At 31.2% G+C, this 25367-nt stretch overlaps 1 protein-coding gene across 1 annotated transcript; it reads right to left on the reverse strand.

Annotated features, from left to right (window-relative positions):
* Window positions 1–1363: 1363 nt before the first annotated feature.
* Window positions 1364–19821, reverse strand: LOC123693996 (acyl-CoA Delta-9 desaturase-like). The gene is made up of 7 exons (XM_045639286.1): window positions 19530–19821; window positions 10753–11060; window positions 7236–7366; window positions 3898–4109; window positions 3101–3286; window positions 2205–2374; window positions 1364–1740 (listed from the first exon to the last, which is right to left on the reverse strand). Exons 2-7 carry the CDS (start codon window positions 11057–11059, stop codon window positions 1625–1627), a joined length of 1122 nt encoding a protein of 373 aa, XP_045495242.1. The 5' UTR covers window position 11060; window positions 19530–19821; the 3' UTR covers window positions 1364–1624.
* Window positions 19822–25367: the final 5546 nt, after the last annotated feature.

Here is a 25367-nt window from a genome sequence, read left to right on the forward strand (position 1 = left end):
CACAAAATAACTTGCATATAGTTATAATCTAGGAACTGTTGTAATGTTCAAATACACACAGACACACAATGCTCTTTGCTATATACTTGTTTTAAATATCAAAAACTCAGTGGAAATTTGTCTGAATGGGTGCATGTTTGTTTGTTTGTATTTGTGATGATTTTTTTACATCTTGAACATAAGTAAAATGTTTAATTATAAATTATAGGTACTTTAATTATTATAATGCTATGTTCCAAATATTTTTAATGGCAAAATTCGTTGATGACTCTGTTTTGTTTGTGAGGTTTTGGTTCTATGCATTCATTTAACACATTAAAATAACAATATGATACTAAAACATTATGTCTTTAATATAATTTAACTTATTATATTATAATTAACTTAAAAACTAAAATAATACTAAAATTATTTGTTCTACAGAAATTAAACGTAAATATAATTTCATTCAAAACCAAAACCGAGTATATGAAGTAGCAAGATAAATATCGTTTAACAGAAGTGATTTGTGAAGTTGAACAGAAGATAAATTGGCTTAACGTTAAGTCTGAATTCGCATGTACATTATCACAGTTGTATAGTTTAATGTTATAATCCGTGCAGAAGGCAAAGTTTACATCAAAATAGTTATTTTTAAATATGTGTTAGATCGCTACACTGCATTTCTAATAGCAAAGTAGCGTTGAGCTTTTATGCGTAAACATTGAATAGAGAACGCTAAAGACGCGCGTATACTTTGTTGTAAAAAATATACATTTAAATATACCTATACTCTTTATTTATTTAGTTTTAGTGATTTAAATTTGATTTTGTAGAATGTATTTAAAGTAAATTCACATATACCGAGTATTCTTCGGCGAACCCACGAGAAAGCTAGCGAGGAAAATGCTTTGCGAGTCTGCTCGCTTTTTATTTGTATGGACCTCTCATAACAGCTAATCTGTCAAAATGGAATGGAAGATATTTACTGGATGGTGAGCATTTGTTGTTCAAGTCAATTTTAGGAACCTGTATACGTTATATTAGTGCTCTTACGCACTAGCGGTTAACCGCTAGTGCGTAAGGGCACATATACATAGATATTAATAGCAAAATAATATGAAAATATTATTTATATTAACTATAATATAATATTTGAAATAAACGACCTTAGATAGTAGACTTCTAAGAAAGTAATAATATCTATTTATGCTATCTGTTTTTATTGAATTCAAAGAGCTTTTCAATATAATCAAATCTTGATATTTTAAGTCATATTTTGTTTTATTTTCTACAGATAATAATCAACACAATTCAAATACAGATCTTATTGATGTAAGCTTTTCTCAAAAATTATATTATAATTATAAAACTTAAAAAAATTATTATTATAAAACGTTATTGAATTGTTTATGAAAACCTTCGTAAACGTAGTCTACATCAGATTAGGTACATTTTTAATTTTAATTTAATATCTAGCAGCCTAAAAACTTTATAACTTACTTAGAAAGTGCAAAATATGGTTAACATCAAAAACTAATGGAAAACATTGATAGAATTTGGTAATTTAAAAATAATGTTTAATAAATTAATTATAATAAAAAATAATCAAACTATTTTATTATTAAACTAATTAAAATAAAAGTTAATCGGAATGGTGGTTAATATTATGTTTAGGGTAAGGCTCTTCGTGAGGATGATAAGTGCCGTCGCCGCTTCGGTCTGCTCTCCTCTTGATCATATCTGTTGTAGCTGCTTTTACTGAAATATACAAGAAAATTGCTTACAATATAATGACGTCATCAGAAAGATAAATTTGTTTTTTATTTAATTTCTTGTTGTGTTAAATAATGTGTGTTATCTTCTGTTATTGTTTCTTTATGTAATATCAAAAAAAAGTTATATGTTTGGTCTTAATACCTACATCGGCGTCTATCAATTAGGTAGGTACTTAGGTAGGTAGGTTGTTGATAACTATATTAAGAGTAATATAGAGTAGTGACATAACTCAGTTTTGATCAAAATAATAAGTGAAAGCGGTACAAGCGATGAAAAATTGTATTGGTGACGAATATATCGCGATAACGTGGACTTAATTTGTAACGCACGAAGTGCTTATTTTGAATTTTGTATGGGATCAAGTAAGAAGGAATATAAACGAGGAAAGGTCATAAGAAATGTGAGCTTTTAGTCCCTTGTTATTTTTACTTAGGTATAAGACTCACAATCATACGCCCATCCAATTTTCGCAAAGAAGTCGATGAAATTCGTGGATATGTTGATCCTGCCGAGTTCAGATGTTCTATAGTCCCAGGGGAAGACGTGGTGGTAGTTGTGCCAGCCTTCGCCTAACGCTGCAAGACTCACGAGCTGGTTTTCCACCGATTTTATGAACCTATCAAAAAATGAAAATTATTGTTCTTATCACGATATGAACGTTGCGTAGATTTGTTTTTTTTTTGTAATTACTTTAATTCACACGAATTATAATAGTAATACCTAGAATTAATACTCATAAATTGGGGCTCATTAATATTACCTTAATATTAATATTCCTTATACTTAATTTAGCTATGTGTACTTTTAGAAATTAAAGACTTTTTAACGGATTTTAAACGCGATTTATTCATCCATCCCCGTTTTTCCCCGTTCCCGCAAGAATTTCGGGAAATCCTTTCTTAGCGGATGCCTACGTCCTAACATCTACCTGCATGCCAAATTTCTTCCCGATACGTCCAGTGGTTTGGGCTGTGCGTTGATAGATCAGTCACCTTTAAGTTTTATATACCTATACAGATATTATTTTCCCGACGCGACGTTTCGAACACTTTACAGCGAGCGTGGTCACGGGGAGACTCCCCGTTTAAAATCCGTTAAAAAGTCTTTAATTTCTAAATGTATAATACTCGCGTAAAATCAAACACTAGAAAATACTATGTGTAGGTACTTTTTTAATATCTTGTACTTTTTTAATAAGTATACTAAGAGTAAACGGAAATCGAAATGACTTTTGCATCAAACCAATCAAGAATTACTTAATAATTAATAATTTGTGTATTTACTAGTTCAAAGAGCACAAAAAAAAAAAACAATAATTTATTATGAAGATATTGGAACTTACCTGTCGTACGGCTTATTACCCCATAAGTGAGCAAAACTATTCACACAGAAGGCTATATTCAAGGTTATAGTGAACCTTAACACGAAGCTGACAGCAAAACTTGTGATCCAATCCTCGTCCCAGAAGTAAATAGGAATACATAAGGGAAGTATGATGTTAAGGATTGAGAACAGTGGAATAAATAATCTGAAAGAGATAAAAAAAACACTTTAAAGCTCTATTTGTAAATAATAATTACAAAATTTCATGTTACAGCTAACTAATCTATATTGCATATAGATAGCAGATCTTTGAAAATAACTCAATATAGAGCATGTTATTGGAGATATAAATTGATAAGAAATCTGTGTAAGAAATAATCAAATTAACAGCTGTCATTACATTCTATAATTATGTTCTATACAATATAATATGTACGTATGTATGAAATTATAAAACTTCTGGGTTATTTATCATCGAAAACAAAGGCTTCATTCATTGATGATAATTGGAATTAATAATTTGCTTGCATTTCATATTAAGACAACATAACCAATTGTTAATTCATATTTTACATACAATAACTTATTAAGTATATGTTTTTTTTTATATTGTCATCATTAAAAGTACTATAGCAGCTTGTGAACATTAGATCTGAAGCTATTAGAGAATCTACATAACGCCATCATCATTTTTAATGGTACAATAAAATTTATGAACAATTAACACATAAATAGCAAATATTTTTCCAAATATTTGCAATTTTTGCAAACCATTCAATGCATTTGGTAACCCTAAATTATTTGCCTAAATCTTACATTTTCTGCAATCTAACAACGGGGTCCGCTATGAGATCCGCAGATGTCTTTTCAAGAGCTTTCCTTCTATTCTCAACGGCTGGATGCGGTGTGAGTACAAGCCATCCGACGTGGGCAAACCAAAATCCTCGTCTGACGTCGTGTGGATCGGCTACCGTTTCTGTATACTTGTGGTGTACTCTATGGTCCAGGGCCCAAGTGTATATGTCTCTCTGGGGGAAAAAAAATAGCTTTGGTTATGAATGAATAATAATTAATAAGGTAAAATTCAAAAGTTTGTGCTTTCCCAAGTTTTGTTAGATCACAAATATGGACAAAAAAACATTCAAATAAAATCAGTACGCAGTACCTAAAGACGAACATAACAACACAACAACAACGCTGGTACAATAATTTATATACGGAAAAATTCCAACCAATACCCGCGGCCCCATCATTAAAGCGGCTCGACGGAACGCAGTGGGGTTTTAGTCGGTAAGTCACTTAAAAAAAGGTACAATTTATACAAATAGAACTTTTAAATATAGAACGTTTCAAATATAGAGCTTTTAAATATATAAGTAACCGAAGAGAAACAAATGGTTTCATATATTTAAAAAATCTGCAAAACGAGGACCATGATATAGTTATATCGATTGATTATTATAGACGTTCATAAAACTATAATTATTATTGTCATCTCTAAATTTTATTAATTTGTGTCACTAAAGTAGTAGGAAAATGATTAATACCTACTGCTATTTAATTAGTAAGTAGCTGCAGTAACGAGTAGAACTACCTTATGAACCATATTTTACCAGCGGGTGCAAAGAAAAATGCATTAGTCTTTTATATCTAAGCTGACATTTAAAGTTCAAAACTGCACTTTTCAGTTCAATACCGATCCTCCATATTTTTGAAGACATAATGGATTTGATATTTGGGTTTGAGTTGAACATTTATTACCTACTAGTGGTCCGCCCCGGCTTCGCCCGTGGTCCATATTTCGCAATAAAAGGTAGCCTATGTCCTTTCTCGGGTATCAAAATATCTCTATACCAAATTTCATACAAATTGTTTCAGTAGTTAAAGCTTGATTGAGTAACAGACAGAGTTACTTTCGCATTTATAATATTAAGTAAGTATGGATTTCTTTGCATGACGACGAGACGTCTCTTTTTGTTTTAATAGTAGATTGAATAATATGTTATTACGGTTACGTCTCAAGTGTCAAGCCAGGCTTATAATTATCCGCTCGTCTGCTAATTGGACATGGGACTTCAGGAAGTACGCATGACATCCTTTGATGTATTGCATGACACTAGAATCGCTAGGTTCGTATTTGTTTTTGATTTCGTATTTTCTTTGACAAGGACGATGGACGATTGACATGCTCCATCTGCCTTTTATTTTGTAATCTAAGCTATATAATAGGTATTATAATTATTTAGAGAGAAACTTGAATTTTAGCTTTTGAATAATTTTTTTTCATTGGATCTCTACAACACTGTTTTTGTCGAGCTTTGACACCCATGACTACGTCTTTTCTTCATATTTAACGAGCATCCCGTTCCCCGCCTTCCTCTTCTTAAAACAAATTACATTATGTCTAAATTTCCTTGAAAACCACGTTATTTCTCAGTGAAAACATAATCAAATTCGATGAAGTACTTTTTTATAGAAAGACGGTATATAATTATATTCGCATTATCAATCAACTTAAATAGATCAGCCTTTCTGAAATACAGCTGGTATATTATCTACTTAAAAATTACATATATTGCAACTACTCTTGTTTTAGAGAATGCGATTGAATATACATATTATCTGTTTGTATGATAAAGAAGCAAGAACCATATCGCGATAAAGGCCACCTGAACAAACATTCATCGTAAAATGGTCATAACAATTTTTAATATCTCCAAAGTATAAAGAGGGGTCAACTAGTCCAGTTGACTCTATTTTATGGTAATAAAACTCAGACCGCTTCCATTCAGCTTCAGTTCCAAGCAATTGTTTTGTATGTGCATTTATATTATAGCACAACAATTCATTTATTTCAATGACTAGTCATATTATTAAATAAATCATGGCTAAGTATTGTTGTAAACGGAGACAACGATCATTTTCCTTAAAGATATTAATATACCTATAGAAATTTGTAAGAACCGTGCAAGAATTTAGTTGTATTTACACAAAAAATCGACACGAAAGACTTAATAGTTAAATACAATTTTCCGTTTTCGCTGATGCAGATGTAAATATACCGCGAAAACTTTGTTATTCCAATAAGGTTTCAAAGCTTAATTTAAAAATTTATTGATATTTTAATATATATTATGTACAAAATAACGTACATAATGGAATGATTATCGAGTAAATTTGTTTTTGTTTTATTTTTATGAGTAAGTGAAAAACAATACTGCGAAACTGAGACGAACCCATATCATATTCAAGTTAGTGAGATTATAGGGCTCATGTAACTTTAGCAGAAGTCACGCATTTACTCACGTGCACTCGAAATTGAAAATTAATACAATACTAGCTTACCGCCCACGGCTTCGCCCGCTTTGTCTAAAACCTAATAAATTATATATTAAAACCTTCCTCTTGAATCACTCTATCTATTAAAAAAACCGCATAAAAATCCGTTGCGTAGTTTTAAAGATTTAAGCATACAAAGGGGCATAGGGACAGAGAAAGCGACTTTGTTTTATACTTTGTAGTGATTATGTAGACAGTATTTGAACACGCTATCTTTGTTTGTTTAGGAAACATGTGGAGCATTCGGTGTTACTATACAGCTAAGGATTAACCTATTAAGATATTTTGCAAACCATCGCTTACTCACGTGAGCTGGATTTAAGTTATTGTTTTGAGGGCTATTAATAGTATTAAGTGTTAGTATTCCAATAAGGGCAAATAATAGGAATTATGTTTAGTGACTTAATGTAAACAAGCGCTTAACGTCTTCAGTAAACATTTGAAGAGTAGGCGTTTTTACACGTTGCGTATATTTTAGTAAGATTATAGAATGGCTAAAGGCTATTTACCTTATAGATAAGCTGTTAGTCTTACATACCGAAAGCCCATTTTCTATATGAAAATAATGTCTATATTTACTTTCGACACTTAGGTTACAGAATGAAATGAGTAGGATACAAATTTACAAAAACTTTTGGATTTACAACTTTACAAAAATTCAGTTTTTCACCTCGATTTAAGACATTTTTCTATTGAAAATGACAAGAGATTGTTCTCTTGTGAAAAACTGAATTTTCTTTTATAAAAATGCAATCAAAGAAAACAAGAATTAGAGAAATCTATCTTAGACCAACGGTGATATATTGCATACTTACTTGACCAGTTATAGTGAAAAGAAATGCGAGTAAGATTCTCAACGGCAGTTTCGCCTTATATGCTCTATGTGACCATAGCCTGTGCACGCCGGCAGTGATTCCGAAACCAGATGTGTAGATTGTACCAAGAACTGCAACGAAAACAGACAATTAAAGTATTTAAAATTAATTAAATATAAATAAATTATAAGTATAGAATATTTTACGCATAATAGAGAACTAATTCTTTTTCTTCATTTATTCATTTAATAGTAGGTACCTACTAATGTATATTTGCATAAAAAACTAGCGAATATATATTTGCCTGACATTCAATCTGTCTCAATCAAATCTACTGCTACTGCTATTCTGAAAGCTTAATATCTATTATGGTATATATTATTATCATTCCACATGGAACACATTCATACATGAAACTTTGAAATTTGTTTTTCTTAATAAAATTAAAATATCATACGAATTTCTCTAGAACTTCAAACAAATGAAGAATACGAGTCTTTTACAATATGCGTACCTCGTGCTTCTATCTTCTTCTTTAATATAAAAATGAATCCCAAAATGTGTTGGTAAGCGCATAACTTGAGAACGGCTGAACCGATTTCGTTAATTCTTTTTTTATTATATTCCTTGAAGTGCGAGGATAGTTCTTATGTAGAGAAAACGTAAATATGTACCACGGGCGAAGCCGGGGCGGACCGCTAGTTTCAAATACTTTTCTCAATACGATTTTGTCAATGTAAACAGGTTTATCTAAATTTGCCCAAGAACAGTATCTCATATTTATTTACGAATATAACGACATCGTCGCTCACTACTATGAAAATATAATATGAGGAAAGTTATGAGTTTACAAGTTTGTTTTTAAAGAGGTAGTTAGTTGGAGGTAGTTTGTACTCAACACTGGCATGATTGAAAAATTATTTATTTCTCATTCATCCATTTTAATTCATAGTAAGTATATAAAACAATTATTTTCAATGTTATATGGCTTCAATTCTACCTAAAGTATAAAAAATAATAATTATAAATCAATGGCCACTATCAAGGAGGTTGACTGTGATTGTACAGATAACTAAAAAAAAAAACTACCAAAGTGAGATTTAGCCCATAAGTATTCGCTATCAGGATCCTTCCTTGTATTATTATTTTGAACTTTCCGGTTGTTTTAGAAAACTTTTTTGGGGAAATCTACAAGAAAATTCTTAGGGAATTAAGAAGGTAGGAGGATAAATACAATTATCTGATAAATAAACGATGCTTCTATTTTATACAGATCTAACTAATACAGATATGTACATAGATAGAGAAATACAGATCAATTTAATCCACAGATCTAGAATGATGAGTGATTAGTGCCTTCTAGTAATTAGTACCTAAAACCTAAACCAAACTTGAAAACTGGTAAATCTATATTATTGCGTTTGAAAATTATATGAATAATTTAATAATTTTTAATACAATTTAGTGTTTACTAAATCTAAGATACCATAACTGATAACGGGATATAAAACTTTTTCTATGAAAATTTTAATGCGGATTGATAAATTAATAAAAGTATTATATATAATAACATTTTCAAGAATCAAAGATAATTATTTAGAAATTAATAATTAGGTACGTTTTTTTAATAATAATTCAGTATGTCGTTTAGGCCCACTTTATATTGATGCCCCAATGTGTAGGTAAATTATCCTATAACCATGGACCTTGTAATCGGTTGTATGATTTTGATTTTATTCTTCCTGTTTCCTTATAAGTGACCCACTTTACTATTACAATATGTTGTATCTCTTAAATGTTTGAATGTTCACCTTCACTTGTATGCTATTTTCCTAGGGTTAAAAATGCATGAATTAAAATGGCGTTTTAAACGATAATAAACGTTAAAGCGCTGTTAATTTTAGCTGTCACAGTGACTTTTATGGATATTGAAGCGTTATTATCTCAGCGGAACGAAGCATTAAATCATTATGGTATAAATAAACATTGTAAAGTGCGTGAATAGCATTTAAATCTCAAGGAAATAATAATTTGAATCTTGATTTATTTTTTATATATGGAGCACGCATTGGTATGAATTGGGTTAGCTCGCCTACTACTACCATACTAGTGGTCTTCTCCGGTTTCGTCTGTGGTATATAGGTATTGCACTATTGTTATCTATAATAATTTTGTAATCGGTTCAGAAGTTCCGGAGAGCAGTGTGTTCAAACAAATAAATTCTTCATCTTCATAATATTATTAATATTATGTATTTACTATGAATGAAAGCTTGCAACGGATCTACATAATGCTTATGGTCTGTGGTTAACGCCCATCAGGCGAAACAAAAGCTCGGTTTCCCGCTCTATTATTAAAAAAAAAAATACAATCGCACTGCTCACATATAACATTCCATTTACCTAGTTTGAGAATACACGCTGACTCAATTCGTTTATTTATAAATCTTCGTGATTATATTGAGCATTTCAATTTTGGCTTTACAATATGGTTGTTTTGTTTATTATTGCTTCCTTCCATTGAAATGATCCATAGATGTATGGATATGATATTGTCCTTTTTATTAAACTCGTTTCTATACAATTTACAACCTACTTACAAAGTACATTAATTGAAGCTTAACTTTTACACAATTATGAGGAAAATATTTCATTTAACGAAGTAGTAAGGAAAATTATTAACACATTAATTATATGCATGCAAGCATTAATTATTGTAAAACTTAAGTATTGATATCAATATTATAAATAAACCTAATTATATAAATGTGATAGTGAGTTTTAAGTTATGATTTAAAAAAAAAACAATATTATTACTTGCTAATTGGATACTTGAAAAAATTCCTTCGAAATAATACCCAGGTAGATGTAAATGTAAATCGATGCAATAATGATGAAAGACATACCAAAAAAAGCAATGTGAAAGTGAGACAAATTAATGTAATATTTTTATTTTTACAGTCTTACATTAGGATTTGAAAACTTGAATGATTCTATAGTATTGCGTACTACCATAAATACATATAATCAGGTCTCGAGCTTTCTCTGCATCAGAAGTAAATCCATGCAGTAAGTACTTTTTCAGTTTAGCCCGGACATACATCATACAAACCGAAAAAATTTCTAAAAACTATATTTTTGTAATAGCCACGATAGTAGCCACGCCCCAAGTATCTCTTTAAAAAATATACAATGTATAGTTTTGACTTTTTCGAATGATTTCAATTTTTAAATAAATTATGTTGACTAAATTTTTCTGAGTCCTCCGTCTTTGCACGATGCATGTTTACATAATTACATAATATAACTACGTCTTGAACTATTCTATCTATTAATATAATACAGCGTAAAAAATCCGTACCCTAGCTGATGTTGTAGAATGTAGAGAATACGCATGGGGGCAGACAGCGGGAAGCGACTTCCTTCTAAGTATTACTACAATATTATACATATAAATATAGAAAAAAAAATGAACGTTTATGTGTGTTTAATATAATATTAACATTTATAATACTCACCAAAAAGTATCGTGAAGAACTTCACTTGGTTTGTTAATATCAGGTACAATCCGTATATTGATACTAAGTGTAAAGAAATCTGTACAACTAAATCGGGCCACCGTATTTGTGCCTTAAAATCCATGGCTTCATATTTAGCCAAGTCAAAGTCATCACTTTTTTCACTAACACTGTCACTTTCACTTTGTTTAACTGTATTATTGTTAAGAGGTTTGCTGCACTCATCACTATTGAAGTCGGAAAGCAGTGCGATGTCACACCGCGAGTTCGAGTTAAACATTTTCACGTTTTGCAGCGCTGGTGGCATCCTGTTGAATAAATTAATAACACGTTAGAATCAGCGACACACGCTAATCATTTCTGAAACAATGACGAATAGGTCTGTAATTTGTAAGTGATATCGAGTATCGACGCGTCGGAATTAAAATTTTTGCAGCACCTGCTTAGTATCTATCTAAATGAACGCGTGAGATAATTATTTAGGTATTTCAAGCACCTTTTTGTACCTTCAATTAGAAGCAATGTCTGTTAATTTTTGATTCATACGGTAAATTAAATTAGAATACGAGTATACTGCCTGACTAGTCTTATTGAAATTATGCGAGACAGATTTTCCTCTTATTGTAAACATTTTCCTTGGTTTAGTACTATACTATTATATCCTATACTTACTTTCTTGTAGTTACTCGTTTAATATAAAGTAATAGTTGTATTACATACATTATTGAATAGGAGCGGTATTACTCATCATTTAAATTATGTAAGTAACGTAACTGTGACTGACAAATTTAATCATGTTGGCGTTTGTACCTGCCTACGTACATAAATGCAGCCCTATTACCTTATCTCAATAATATCGGTATAAATAAATTGACTGAACAGATATATTTATTTATTTTTTTTTATTTGACACTTCATTACACACATTGTTTTTATAAAATATAAAAGTATATACCTAATAAGTCACAATGTTACAGCTTAATATGTGTAACGGGGCGGCCTTATCACTTCAGAGTGATCTCTACCAGGCGACCCCTTAGGCAGAGGACAAGTGTTTGCTGTATAAAGGGAGGCATCAAAATCTTATTTTAAAAACTAAACAATATTTTACAAACATACATATTACTTAATAAATACATAATAATATATACCTACTAAATGATAAACATACACATATAAAAATATAGTTAATAGTTATTAATTACTTAAAGTATTAAGGTCACTACTCAGAGCCATATTCCAGATCTAAATAATATTTATGTATTAGACGTTTAAAAGAAGTCAAAGATTGTATTGATATACATCTCAAAGAGAGTCACAATCATCGTAAAAATTGATTTTTTGGAGGCTAATAAAAAGTTCCTTTGGGAATGAAAAGACTAGATACAGTTGCTCCGCCCAGTCGACCTCAAGGACATTTTGATCAAAACTCCACAGATACCAATACGTTTTTCTGATACTGCATACATGAATAATTAGAATTATAGTAAAAAGCATTGTAAATTAAAAGTTATCTCTGCTTGGTAGGCTACTTTTAATTGTTAAAGAAATATACAGAAAATCCAAGTCTGATTGCAGATATAGAAATTGTACAATTTTGTCCAGAATTTTCTTCGTCTAAAAAAATATGATCTTCATTCTGATTTTTGTAATCTGATACACGTATTTTTTGAAATGGTTGAGTCATTTAGACTTCTCTATTATTAGCTTCAGATGATAGACACTGATAATGTTTTAAAAAAAAGTGAGTCGAAAGAAATAATTTCGTTATCGGATTACTAATTTAATGTTACATTATAACAGAGAAATATTATATTTACTGCAAAATATGTACGCTATAGCGAAAATAAAAAGGGATTGTCAATAAATTAAGAAAATAATTTAACGTTTTCCGAATTACTTTCTGGTTCAAAATGTACCTGATGAGATGAGATATAGAAGATATATCGTACTATCGTATTAAAGTTCTTACAATACGTTATCCTTCTTTTTGGTATTTTGGTTTCATGACTCACGTTTCTGAACTAGATAATATATAGAATAAACAGGTGACTCCTTATTTCACTAGTTGGTCACGATTATCTTGAAAAATGATAAAATAATATTATGTTATGCATTGAATGACTCAGGAAGGAAATACTTGTTTTCCACAGGTGTTCAGAATACCGTCACCCAATTCTCCATTATCTTGATATTTATCTGTTGTAAATATGACTTATGATAATCTTGTTGACAAAAGGAATGGAGTCGCTGCGCCAATAGATATACATAAATACATAACATACAAATCGATGTAAGTTTTGGAATAATAAAATTAAAACCTTGATTAAGACAATTTCTTATCTTACCTGCATGTAATGAAAAGGAAAAAATCTTTATTGAATTCTTTATTGTTTTAAGATACTCTGTAGTAGGTAGATAAAAAAGTATTTAAAAAATGTTTTAATATAATAAAACGTTTATATAACATTTCTTATACGTTGATTAGCAAAGGCGCGTGCTCAGAAATATACAATAAGTAAAAGATATTCGTAAATCAAGGGAAAGTTTTATCAACCTTTCACCTTTGTGTTTATTATACAATGTAATGTAAATTTTTACTTGGCTAGGTATTTCATAATTTGCCCACAGGCCTTGAAGAATCTGTTTATAATCGACAAAGTCTTATCTATACATATAATAAAATCGTAGGAAAGTCAAAACTGTACATTGAATATTTTTTTAAAAGAATACATAATCCATGATCTATAATCGATATAGAAGCCAAAAACATAGTTTTTAGAATTTTTGTCTGTTTGTCTGTTTGTCTGTTTGTCTGTATGTATTTCCTTGCTAATCTCAGAAAGTACTGAATAGATTTACTTCAAATTTTGCATGAATATTCCTTAGAGGTCGGGTGAGGATAGTTTATACATATTATCATGATATCACCTTCGGGGGAGGAGCAGTGAACCTTTATTTTTCTTACATATTCCGTGTACTACGACAGCGTACAATCTAAAGACTCATGTTTCAATGTTGGTTTCGAGTAAGCCATGCTATTATCTAGCTTTACAAAATAAAAACTATGTCATTTACGTAATTTGGGCAGAGAAACAGTTTAATGAATTTAGTAGTATAAAGACAAATTTGAAACAGCGCCATCTATGAGATTTCGTAAAAATCAAATCAATTTACATGTTAACACTACTGAACATACTGTTGAAAATTAATAATTTAAATATAATCATGTTATTTATTTAACTCTTTAACCCATATCTTCCCTTCCCTATAAGGTGCGCTTATATTTCGTGTGAATATACTACATTTTTAAAAGTGAGGGTAGGTAGATGTTTATTATTTTAAGTCAAACTAGACACCATTACAATTAATCTAACATTGATTGCGTTCATTGGTTACATTTTTAAAATCTTCGAGTTTTATAAATTTATAAAGAATAGAAAAAATTCGATCACGAGGCGGGACTCGAACCCGCATAATTTCGTGATCGAATGTTTCTATTCTTTATAAATTGAATGTCATAAAACCAAAAATATCAAATTCAATCTTCGTGTTTTGTGAATTTTCACCATACAAAAGGTAAGTTATTACTTTTATAGGTATTTATTTTTTATAATATAGCAATTCGTGTATTTTATTGGTTTTATAAAGTATTTTATTACACTTTTAGAATGAAATAATAGAATGATGAATTCTTTTTGACTTTTACAAGATTTTGAGGTGCGTTGGGAACAGTAGTTTGTTGATAAAACTTTATTTGTAAGTAGCTTGTTTTATAGATTTACAATTAACTTTTGATTTTTTTATTTACAGATTCAATATTCATAAAATTATATCGCCTTTGGAAGACTATTTCTGCTGACAATTTTACAACACCACTTGAAAATTGATGATTTGATGATGAAGATAGTGGCAGCGAGGATTAAGTGGAAATTAGTATTCGTCAATTTTTGACTGAAGTTAATGTCCAACGTATGGTTCAATCATTGGAAGTATCTCGGGTAATTTTGGAGGATATTTTTCAGGAAGGAGAGAAGGGGCGGCCAACCATATATCAAACTACATACTACGTTTTAGTACCGAAAAAATGTTATTGTCAAATGAAACATAAATTTTGCACTCACAACTGTACAAGTTATGATTTTTATTCTGACTTTGCTGTTATCTGATTATAATATTTATCGTTATGGCTATCGAGGCACCGACCGCACTGGGATGAGAGTACATGACTCATCATCCAGGATTGCTTAGAGCATTTTCACACTGAAAAAGATGTTTTCTTTGAATCGTAGTTGCTTCATTTATTTATTTTTAATCATTTTACACAATATGTTTTATATTTGTCCATTTTCATTATATTTTATAAATAAAATGGAACCAACATAACTTTGTTGTGTATCATTTCTCTATTAATAACCCGTAGGCATATTTTACGAGGCCCCATTTAAGGTGCGGTCCTGAAATTATAAAAAGTTAATGTATACTTTTGCCTAATATAAGCTCAAGCTCATTTTTAGATAAAAAGAATTTAGTTATAAATTTATTAAAATTTAGTAGATAAAAGAAATTAAGTATGTTACGATTTTATAAGAAAACACAGTATATTTATTAGGCGGCGGCCTGGCGGCGGTGATCTCTTCCAGGCAAAAGATATTAATCAGCTCAATAAAATTGAATAGTATGTTGTTAGTTATTCTTTAAATTTACTGATTGTAATGAGCATTTCCGCATGCAAGTTGTATCGTAGTTTAGATATATCATAGTTTTGACACATTAAAGTTCCAACAAAACCCTCAAATTTTTGAGCAGAGTTGAGCAAGATAATTTAAAAAATGTGCTGTGTTAAGTATTATAGAAAAGGTTAGTTCGTTGATAATTATTATTTCTTCATCATTGACATGTTGTTAAATGTTATTACTAAAATAAACTTTGACTGTTAATCATCTCAATTCTTCAATTCTTCAGTATTTACCTGTATGATTATTGCTTGGTAATTAATATGTATATTTTCATGTCGTATAGCTAATTATAAACATAAGTGTGATGTGAAACTAGCTGGATTTATTTTTACACACTCACAGCCATATATTTTATACTAGCTTCCGCCCGCGACTCCATCCGCGCGGAAAAAATTAAGATTTAGTTTTTTTTCTACGTATTTTTCCGGGATAAAAAGTATCCTATTTTATGCCCAGGATAATAAGGTATAATTATACCAAGTTTCATCGAAATCGAACCGTTAGTTTTCACGTGATGCCTTCACATACAGACAGACAGACAGACAAAATTTTTTTTAATCACATAATATTTGGGTTTGGTATCGATCCAGTAACACCCCCTGCTATTTATTTTTTCAATATTTTCAATGTACAGAATTAACCCTTCAACAGATTTATTATATGTAATATAATATAGATTAAAATAGTGTTAATAGTGTAAATCATAATATTTTTTCACAATTAAAAATATTTCCTTTTTTCTTATGGTGTTGGCATCGAATTAAACCGCGCTGTCGTTTCGTTCACTAAAAGTGATGTTATGAGGACCGAATATGTAACCGCCTCAATTTACCTACGGAAACGAGAGTAACCTGCGTTGTCTGTTAGTTATTGTATAGTCGAATTTAACGTTAGGTACATGGAAATTGGAATCTAAATATACCTATTATGTATACTTATATTAAATCTGTACATGAAATATATTTCCTAAATAACTATCACGGGGTGATTAGGGATCGACACTGATGCTAAAGAAGCAAACAGTAAAATTTTTGTCCGTCTGTCTGTCCGTATAACCGTTACAGAAACAAAAACTACTCGACGGATTTAAACGAAACTTGGTACAATTATTTTTCATACTCCTGAGCAGAGCAGTAACTCCATTTTTAAGCTTTCGTCGCGTGTGCAACCTTTATGGTACACAGAATAAAGCTACACAGAAATCATGTATGAAAGAAATGTTCTCCTTATTATATAAAAAATATCTCCCGACATCATAAATGTCTATCTTTTATGGTTGACTCACAATAACACGGTAACTTCCGATAGCTTAGGAGTTCGAAGCTTTCTGATTATATTTGTCTATAACACTCTGAATCTGAAACTTTTACTCAATATGAAGACCGTTTGACAAATGATAGGGTGCATAGATGTCTATCGGTACTCAGGAACTCCCTGGGCGTGTTATAACGCCTAGGCCACAGTATTACAATTTTTCCTACAGCAGGGCGACGAATGTATTTTCGCATAGCAACGGAGGGGAACTCGCGGGGGGTCAAGTGACGCGGGCCACGTACCATTAACATGCTTAGTTTGTGGTACCGAGCGCGAAAGAAAGTCATCGTGTTTTTGTTTTGTTACTATGTAAACTAACGTAATTTAATACTTAGCTACATATTCTATATCGGTGCGCTCAAACTGTTAATCTACATTTAATTTAGATTATTATATTTTGAAATACTAAGTAATGTAGAATTTAAATCACATTCATTCATGTTTTCCTCAGATTTTCGATTTTCTCCTATTTTAAGATTTTCTTATCAGAGTTTTCAATTTTAATGTAGTTAAATTTTAAAAGAGACAATTAAGAACATTTAAAAATAAAGTGTCACGTATTTTTTTTAAACGACGAATGACCTAAAACGACGTAATCGCGGACGAAGTCGCGGGCAACAGCTAGTGATCAATAAAGTCGTGTCGATAGCGTAAAGAAAATACCTGTAGGTAGAGCTGTGAATATTATCATTAAAAAAGCGTTACTCATAAAACCTTACATGAATTATAAACGAGGTTTGATTATTAGATTAAGGTTTTAGAAACCCTATAAGTTTACCCAATATATTTTCATAAAACGAACAATTGGGTAGCGAAGGTTGTGAACATAATAACATCCAATACCTATTCTTATTGTGCTTAGTGCTTTGCGACTAACCTTTTATAAAGTATAAAGTATATTACTTTGTAAAAATATGATAAAAATCATAGAACATATTAAATCACATAATTTTGAAATTCAACCTTCAGGATTCTATTCTGTACAAATAGACATGCCGTGAGGCAAACAGCAGTTTTCCGGTCAATGCCCTTAAAATGTAGGTCATAAAGACAATGTCAATACATCTACCACCCACAAGTCGTGTGTTTATGTCTCATAAAAGCAATAAAATTATGCTATTTTAATTGTGTAATACGACATAACTATTACAGTCCGTTTCTTACAAATACCAAGCTTTTAATAAAATGAAACTTTCATACCTAATATATGTTAATGGATTCTTTGAATACTTGTAGAGTTCTACGTATTTGCTGGAGCTGCATTTGAATTTGGGTTTTAAAAAAAATTTAAACTTGATTTGCCAAGTTGTATATGATGAAATAAAAACGTTTGAATAGTTGAATATTTTTAAATATATCATATAATCTTTGAAGGAATTTGTGAGAAAGACGAGTGATTACAAAAGTCGTGCTCTATGTACTTTTGACTTTGGTTAATAAACGCATTTAATACGTTAATATTATCACAATCACATTATATCTAAGTTTCAAAATCGTATTATCATACCTTAATAAATTGTATATTTGTGTCTGTTAGATAAAGGTATTAAAACTAAAAATAAAAAACGATGAAATGAAAAGATATCAAAGTGGCCTTGACACGTAGTAACCTCAGAGAGAAATCGGGACTCGTTGTTTTTAACACTATTTGGTGTGTTTTTCAACTGTTGAACCTACTTTTACTATGCATTTTTAACATTTACCATGTTTATATATTGACACTTGTATTAACAATTCATTAGATGCAAACCGTGCGAGAAATTTTACAAGATACTTATTAACATTATACATATGTTTTACTTATCTACTTTTGTCTCTTGTACATTTATTTTTGTATGTAGGTAATAATATAATCTATTCTCCATATTTATCTATGTATATTTATTGTAGAGTTCGAAAAAAGATAAAGCTCTTATGAATTTCGTTAATAGTAATTTTATTTTAAACGGCATCGTGTAGGTATCGCATTTATATTCAGATTGCCTGGAAGATGTTTCTTTTACACTATATTATAACTAAAACTATAAATAAAAATAAAATAATATCTTCATTTAAAAGTCAATATTATAGATTTCGATGCATTTTTTATATTAAGTATACCATAGTTAGGTAGCAACTAAACTCTACATCTTGTTGACACTTGACTCTACATCAAAAGTGGTTATAAGTAATTATTATATAGGTAAGATAGCGTAAGATTCCGTTGGACGTCAAAATATGATCATGATCTTTCAATGGGATAAATCATTTCTTATATTGAAGTACCTAGGTAATCTAAATAAATCGTAACAGTCGTTACAATATAAACATTGTTGCGTTCACTTCATGATACTGAAATGAAAAATTCCTAAGAAATAGCATGTGCCTACAGACTAGTCTAGGTAACTAAATGCTAAAGCATGTGTCGTAAACATCTAAAAAATAGCTAAACATTCTTAGAGATGAGATGATATCACTCTTTAGACCATGTCATTCTAACAAGGTCGAGCACTATTAACGTCTTAAATTAATATTACCTTGTGATTACATTTAATGTTAATTATGTTTACACATTTCAAGTGTTTTAAAAAGCGTATCGCACAAAAAAAAACATTTAAATCCGCGACATAATATTACCTAACCTGCGTTAATAACAATACTATGACGTTTACACAGTACACTATTTACATTCGTTTAAACTGAAACAGTTTCACATTAGTATAAATTAATCAAAAAACGGCATACCTTGAACGCGTTTTATTATTATTTTAAAACGTCAACGATCAGCTGGGACGCTGTTGCTATAGAAAGAAAGAAATAAACACCAATGTACTTATTGAAAAAGTGGATAGAGTTTGTAATGGCACGTTTTCGTATAGCGCAAGGCAACCTTGCAGTGCTCGCGTGAAATTCACGGAAAAATACGGGGTTGATTAGTCATGGCGTCCGCGTCGGAGTGGCGACAATTCACTTGTAATAATTACGATACAGGCAGCGCGCGCGACGAGCGATGGTTGACTGGGCTATGGCCTACTTCGTGCCCAACTGATGGGATGGGGTCGGGGCCATCAAAACACTATAGAGTCTATACTCTATACCAACCTATGCTTACAAGTGATTGTTACACCATGCTCTATTATTCTATGGACTCGTCCGAAAATTGTAGCATGCATTTTTTTTATTTTTTCGGTTAGTTACAATTTAAATTATAAAGTACAGTTTTAAAACATATATAAATAAAGATAAATATAATTATTATATGCTACACCTACACTCTACATACAAAAAATAAAGAATTAAACGTTAAAAATGGAGGATGTCCGTCTTTTTGGCAACGTTGATTGAAAAGATCTATTTTTATTAGGTATCTTTAGAAATAAACGCAAAGCTTTACTATACCTATTTTAAAGTACTATTTTCTTATATCAAAGAATAATGATGATAATAGAATGAACTAGACATTTTAACTTTTTCGGAGGCTTCTATATTAAAGTATATATCTTAAGACGTATCTTTGGAAACTGTTAAGTCTATTATGTATCGTACAATGCGTCATATCGGCGGCGACGGGGCGCGGCGACAGCCCACACACTTAACACCATAGTCCCTAAGGGACACTTCACACCTCACGTGAACTTTGGTGCTACATTATGGGCTTTACAATCCAAGCTTCGGTCATCGGTGGTACAATATTATAGTGAACTGCGAACTGTAGATGTGGTATCATTGGTAGCGGGGTTCGTGGAGCATTCACTTTTATTGTGATCATAATTAAGTCTGATTAGGTTTGATTAAGATTTCACGATATGTGATGACATATTTTTATAGTTCTTACTCGCACGACCAATTCTCGCGAGATGTCCGAAGTCCCTAATAGATTCTTCTGTTTGTCCGTCACTTTCTTTAATTTACATTTACATGAATAAAAATTACATTAAGAAATAATGTAGATTGCATACACGAAGACTTAATATTATGCTCTTGCTATGAAATATAATATTCAATAAAATATATATATTTACTTACGTGTTATTTTTGCAAAATGTATTCTGAATAATCTAGTACTTAGTGAGTTGTTTATGAATTTTAAAGTTAAAGTCTTGTTTCTTAGTGCGAATTAATTTTAAATTTTAAGAATATGTAGAGCAGGTTGGAGTTTCTGTGTAAGAAATATCATACATTTTATTTTTGTTGTACTAAGTATTACATATTTTTTTGAATTGGTTATCACTTAAACGCCGTCTGACTGAAATTTTTTCATGAAATTTTCAGAATGTATTAATAGTTAATACCTAATTCTGATAAATAAATGGGTCAAATAGCTACTTATAAATTATCTAAACTTTTCAAAGTTTTGAAAGCTAAGGTTTATCTAATATTGGGTAAATATATTTGAAGGGAATTTATTAGTATTAAATTAGGAATATGTTCATTTAAAAAAATAACGAATAAAAAAAGCCGTGACTATATTACGAATTACGATATATAATAAAAAATAAATTGTTGGCTTCGACAACATTTCGCATTTTCATTTGTCATTGTAGATAATATCATAAGTATATAATTTGAAATCTCCACTCCTATAAGATGACTTGTATAGTTCCTAATGATCACCATAAGGCTCATAAAACTTGTTACGGCTTATTACAACTTTGTGTTGTTACTCGCAAATAATTTGTCCTAAATTGTATGTTTGTTTGATAATCTTATGTATAGTAGAACTAGCTGTGCCCTGCAGTTTCATCCACGTCGAACATGATGTTATATGGCTGACCTAAATAAGTGAAACAAAACACACAAACTCTTTATTTTAATAATATATCTATTAGTCCAGATTATAATTTGATACCGATGCGATGCCATGATTATGATTCACCATACCCGATTTATTTTGACACTCATTAGGTATTCTTTTTATCACTTCGTCAATAAATTATCGGCAATCCAAGGTTCTCTAGGCAAGCCTAGATAATGAAGAAGTGTGATTTATTATTGTTTGGGTGAGTGAAACCGATTATGGCGTTAGCATGTTTGATATGAAAATATGAAATATGTGACTAAACTAAGCACATATTTTCGTAGTCAGAATAAAGACAAATGTTTAATAATTTAAGACTACATTCTTTATTCTAAATTAAAAAGAGTTTATCAGATTTATTAAGGTAAGTAGTTACTTACTTGTGAGTAAATGTTTCCAAAAAAATCTGTTGTAGCGCTGCCGTTCCAAAAAAGTTTAGCCTCGACAATCTGGGAATATCGTAAGAATTATAAGGATTTGCAGTCGTAAGAATTTTAATTTGGTTCGGGTACTTTTACTTCTACTTAATACACTTAAAAACATTTTATACCTACGTAAAAATAATAATAGTTTAAAAAAACTAAAAAACACGCTTTTTATAGAAAACCGAACTAAAAAATAGAAAATTTTATCAAATTAGTGTATTGTCATCGGTCCTCAATAAATCTACAAAGTTTGAACGAAATCTGGCCGTTTAAAGTGGGTCAAAATCGCGCCCAAAGAAGTCGGTTACAAACATACAGGTGAAGCTAATATAAAGCGTGTAATAAAAACAGGTTCGTGCGGAACCCTTGGAGCGCGGGTCCTGCTCGCACTTGACCGTATTTTTCTGATATACATCGGGAGACGGGAATTGAGTGGCCGATCGATAAAGACATGCCTACAGCTTTAAATATTAACGACTTACTAACAAATGTCGAAATGTCGAAATACTAGCAATATACCTACTATACTATATACCTACTATATAATATTATGTAGATCCAGACCACACAAATATTGTTCTTAATAATTGGTGAACGTATCTACTTAAGTAATTGATATTTTTATAAATTATTGCTTCAAACGAAAATTTTTGGTAGCAAAACTCAATAAAATCAAAAATTTAGTTAAGTTATATTAAATAAACTAGCTCCCGCCCGCGACTCCGTCCGCGCGGATGTCGGTCATCGCGTGGATGGTTTATTTCTTCATTTTGAGTAACTCTGACAATGATATCTTATAAATATCTATTGGACCCAAATACGGCTAGGCCTATATTAGTTCGCGGTTCTAAAGAACAACGTCTATGGATAAAACTGAAAGATTGAGATTATTTTTTTTCTACGTATTTTTCCAGGATAAAAAGTATCCTATTTTACGCCCAGGATAATAAGGTATAATTATACCAAGTTTCATCGAAATCGAACCGTTAGTTTTCACGTGATGCCTGAACATACAGACAGACAGACAGGCAGACAAAAATTTTTTTAAACACATATTTGGGTGTGGTATCGATCCAGTAACACCCCCTGGTATTTATTTTTTCAATATTTTCAATGTACAGAATTGACCCTTCTACAGATTTATTATATGTATAGATAAAGCAAGTTGGACAACTGAAAATTTAGCAAACTTAGATCTAATTAAGTAACTAGGTACCTGTATATTTGTATTATAATATTTTCTGATCTCGTTTTCATCAAGAAAGTAATATAATAAATGACTCAATGAATAAATAAATAAAATTAAATGGAAAAGTCTTCTGCGAATAACAAACTAATGCGAATGAGATCAAATAGGTACCTACTTCAGAAAATATACATCCAAAATTCCTAGACCCTGGACCCAAAAGTGAATGAACTCTGTCGAAATAGGGTCACGGCTACGATACTCCTATGCGTTTTATTAATGAATTGGGATGGGATTTGTAACTTTCCGTTGGTTTCAGAATTTAAACATACAATTTTTTGTGATTTAGACGTATGTAATAAATAAAATGTAACTTACATTTTAGATATTATTATGTTATGTTCTAACTAAGAAGATATTACAGTATTAATATAATATTTCAAAGTTTAAAGTCAATTTCAAGGTCAGTTTGGATAAATAATATTTCTCCTGCAAGATATAAATAGCAATCTTGGAGGAAAGCATGAATGCTCATAAACTATTTTCCACTTTAAATTGTGGTACCTATCTATTACATTCCACATAATATTATTTCCTTATTATTTCATAATAAGTTATTTACACCATCTCCATTTTCAAACATCCTACCCTGACTAAATGGATGTTTTGTCCAAAGCTTTTTTCCAAACTTCTCATTCCGTGACATAAGTAATCATGAATATTACACCTACTTACCCCCCTCCATAATACACGGGTATCGCCGTAAGAATGATACCCGGTCCTTTGGAAGGCTTACGTGGGGACACAGGTCCAACACGCAGAGGCCCTTTAGAGAATTTAATGTGTTGTGGGACACCAGCCGCAGCCTGCCCATGACTGCACTATAGAGATACAGCCCTGGGCAGTCCGCGGCCAATGTAGGACTATTGCAGAAAAATGGAAATGAATAAAACTGGGTTATGGAAGAGGGTGTTAGATGGACTGGTATATTGGGTCTATGGAGACTATGGACGTCTGCCTTTTCAATATTAAAAATTGAAAATTATGGCAGACGGTGACTCGCCAGTTCGGTCGATGGGCTCCCAAAAAGGTTACCGATAATGGCAACAAGGGGGCAACATCAGCTGAACGGCTAGGGGTGTAGAGAGGTGCGGCACCGGTTTCACCATCGCGGGCCCGCGGGCCCGGAGCGGGTTTCCCCGCTATTACGCCATTAGACACTTCCACCCCCGAGCATATAGCTCTAGCGGCTCCACTCTGGACGGCCAACAAAGGCAAGCCAGAGGTAGGGGATCCTGAACCTCGTTATTGTTCACTCCGAACTGCCACCGGGACAGCCCAGAGGTGAGGACAGGGACCTCCCCCGGGAGCGCTCGGTTCCCGCGGGGTCGCTACTCCCCGACACCTCGCCACAAGGTGCCCTGCGGGGTGACTGACTGCACGGCTGGGATATCTATTGTAGATATGCCAACCGGGGGCGATGGGGTCGTCACATCCCTACGCCTGTACCTACTTATATTATTATACTTTTATATTCAATAACTTTTTTTTACATAAAAATAATAACGAATTTTATTGAATAAAAAATTATTTATTAGACATTATTTAATAAATGTATTCGAAATTTTGAAAGCCTAGTTATTTCCTTCCATCTTTTCGAACAAGTTTCCATTTCCATGACGAAATGTTGAATACCATATAATAGGTACATTGTTCGGAATTTGTTGTTGAGTTGACTTTCTTCATATAGTGAGTATCTTCAAATTTCACATCTATAAAACTTATCAAAATTCCTACATCTACTATTTGACTTAATCTAGGTTTGTAATAAACTTAGATTAAGCCAAATGTGTGTAAAAGGTACAACAAGGGTACATCATAAATTCAAATATACGAGTATAATCTGTATACAAACCTTAGATACATACATAATATGGTTTTAAATAAATATATTTTCATGTTCATTTTTTCCATTTTGTATTACATATGCTCTTGAGTCTTAACTTTTCATTAAATTAACAGGAAAATGTATTTTCTTTGAATCTCATACCCCAACCTCTTTATTGTAAATGACACTTTGATTGCTTGTAACTATTTTTAAAACTTATAACTATTTATTGAACGTTCAATCTCCAGGTCCCAGATCTTATTTATCTGCAGTCTATCGAGATCGT

Source organism: Colias croceus, chromosome 8 (assembly GCF_905220415.1).
Source record: "Colias croceus chromosome 8, ilColCroc2.1".
Classification (NCBI taxonomy): domain Eukaryota; kingdom Metazoa; phylum Arthropoda; class Insecta; order Lepidoptera; family Pieridae; genus Colias; species Colias croceus.